Source organism: Micrasema longulum, unplaced genomic scaffold (assembly GCF_059751315.1).
Source record: "Micrasema longulum isolate JH-2025_06_02 unplaced genomic scaffold, ASM5975131v1 h1tg003675l, whole genome shotgun sequence".
Taxonomy (NCBI): Eukaryota; Metazoa; Arthropoda; class Insecta; order Trichoptera; family Brachycentridae; genus Micrasema; species Micrasema longulum.
In genome coordinates this window covers 1-1,476 of record NW_028280707.1, presented here as the reverse complement: position 1 = coordinate 1,476, position 1,476 = coordinate 1, and the positions used below count along the sequence as shown (strand labels likewise).

Below are 1,476 nucleotides of genomic sequence, written 5' to 3'. Positions count from 1 at the left end.
CATGATTAAAAATAAAAATAATTTGACCTCACTTAGGTTACCTGTGCCGAGGACACTTAACAATTTACGACTATTTTGACGGTCTTGAAGAAAATATATATTTAAGCTAGTTTCTAACTCATTATAAGTATATTGATCTCTGGATAAGCCCAAACTCCAGCCTATCTTTCTTAAAAATCGATGTTGAACTGATTCAATATTTTTTTATTTGAACATCATAATATGAAAAACAGATAACAGAGGAATACTTTAGGTGCTGGTGAACTAGGGAACAGAAGAAAAATTTAAGGTTATTGATATTTTTGAAGTCAGTTGTGCTTCTGTTAATAAATCCAAGTATATTAATTTCTCAATAAATTGCCATACATAAATTACTCTCGAGAACAGTGATTGATTGCATGAATAAAATAAATGAGGCGCATAGTAATGTAGGTACTTTACCTAAAAAATCATTCAAATAGAACATAGCACTCACAATTCAAAGTTATCTGACATTTCGAAATTTTCTTGTAAAAAAGTTTAAGCAATTGTATAGTGCAGTTTTTGTACGCATTTTTCGGCAAATATTTTTGAAATTATTTAAAAATGACGACTGAAAATTTAGCCCCATCGATGGCCATGGTTTACGAGATGAAACAGAGGATGAACAACGCTAGGAATGCTGCCAAGTTACTGAAGAGGAAAGCGCGAGTGTTCGATCTGCATTTGAGAGACCATTCCAGGGATCTAATCAACAATACTGACCTCGTGGTCGCGGTATTACGAGAGGCCTTTATAGAACTCGCTGCTGCTAAATACGCCAATGGAAACTTCGCCGCCCTCGTCGAAGAATGTGTAGAAAATGTAAGTACACGGGTATCTCAAACAATGAAGTTTAATTCAATAGACACGTTACAAACGCGAAGTCTATAACCTCGAACATTAATTTGTCGCGCCCGCCACAGGCCTCGTACTTTGGCCATGTGTGGCGTTTTCGTATGTTTGAAATTAACGCGCCCGCTGTCGTCACCGCGTTAGGCCCGCACCATGGACGCGCCCTATGGGTTTTCATTTCGTGTGGTAGACTTTCGTCGTGATCGAGCGCGACCGCTACGCAGAAAAATACCATCAAGTCTGAGGAAAAAATATTTGATTACACTTCAACTGTGATTGTCACCATCCGGATAAATGGAAAATACAGTTCTGTATGAAATACAAGTAGAACCAAACTCCTAGAAGAGTGTTTTTGACTCTATTCTTCTCTCGAGTAACAATCCTGAAATGGGGAATTGGTGGAGATAAGTACGTTGTAGTTGGCGCGTTTGGCTACCATGCTTGAGGTCACTTGTCCGATTTCTGATGAGGCCGACAAAGAATATTTGTTTTAAAGGTGTTTTACACTGCAATATTTTACTGTCGCTGAACTGGCACCGGATGCGTAATACTGACCACCTTACCTCCGTGTAATCTATGACCAAGATCGAGTGCGAATAGGGA

General features: G+C 38.6%; 1 protein-coding gene across 1 annotated transcript; it reads left to right on the top strand.

The window, feature by feature from the left end:
• Positions 1-489: 489 nt before the first annotated feature.
• Positions 490-843, top strand: LOC148270623 (V-type proton ATPase subunit D-like; the record flags this gene model as incomplete). The annotated part of the gene is made up of 1 exon (XM_088242344.1): positions 490-843. A coding segment is annotated over exon 1 (258 nt), but the record flags the coding sequence as incomplete, so codon positions are not given.
• Positions 844-1,476: the final 633 nt, after the last annotated feature.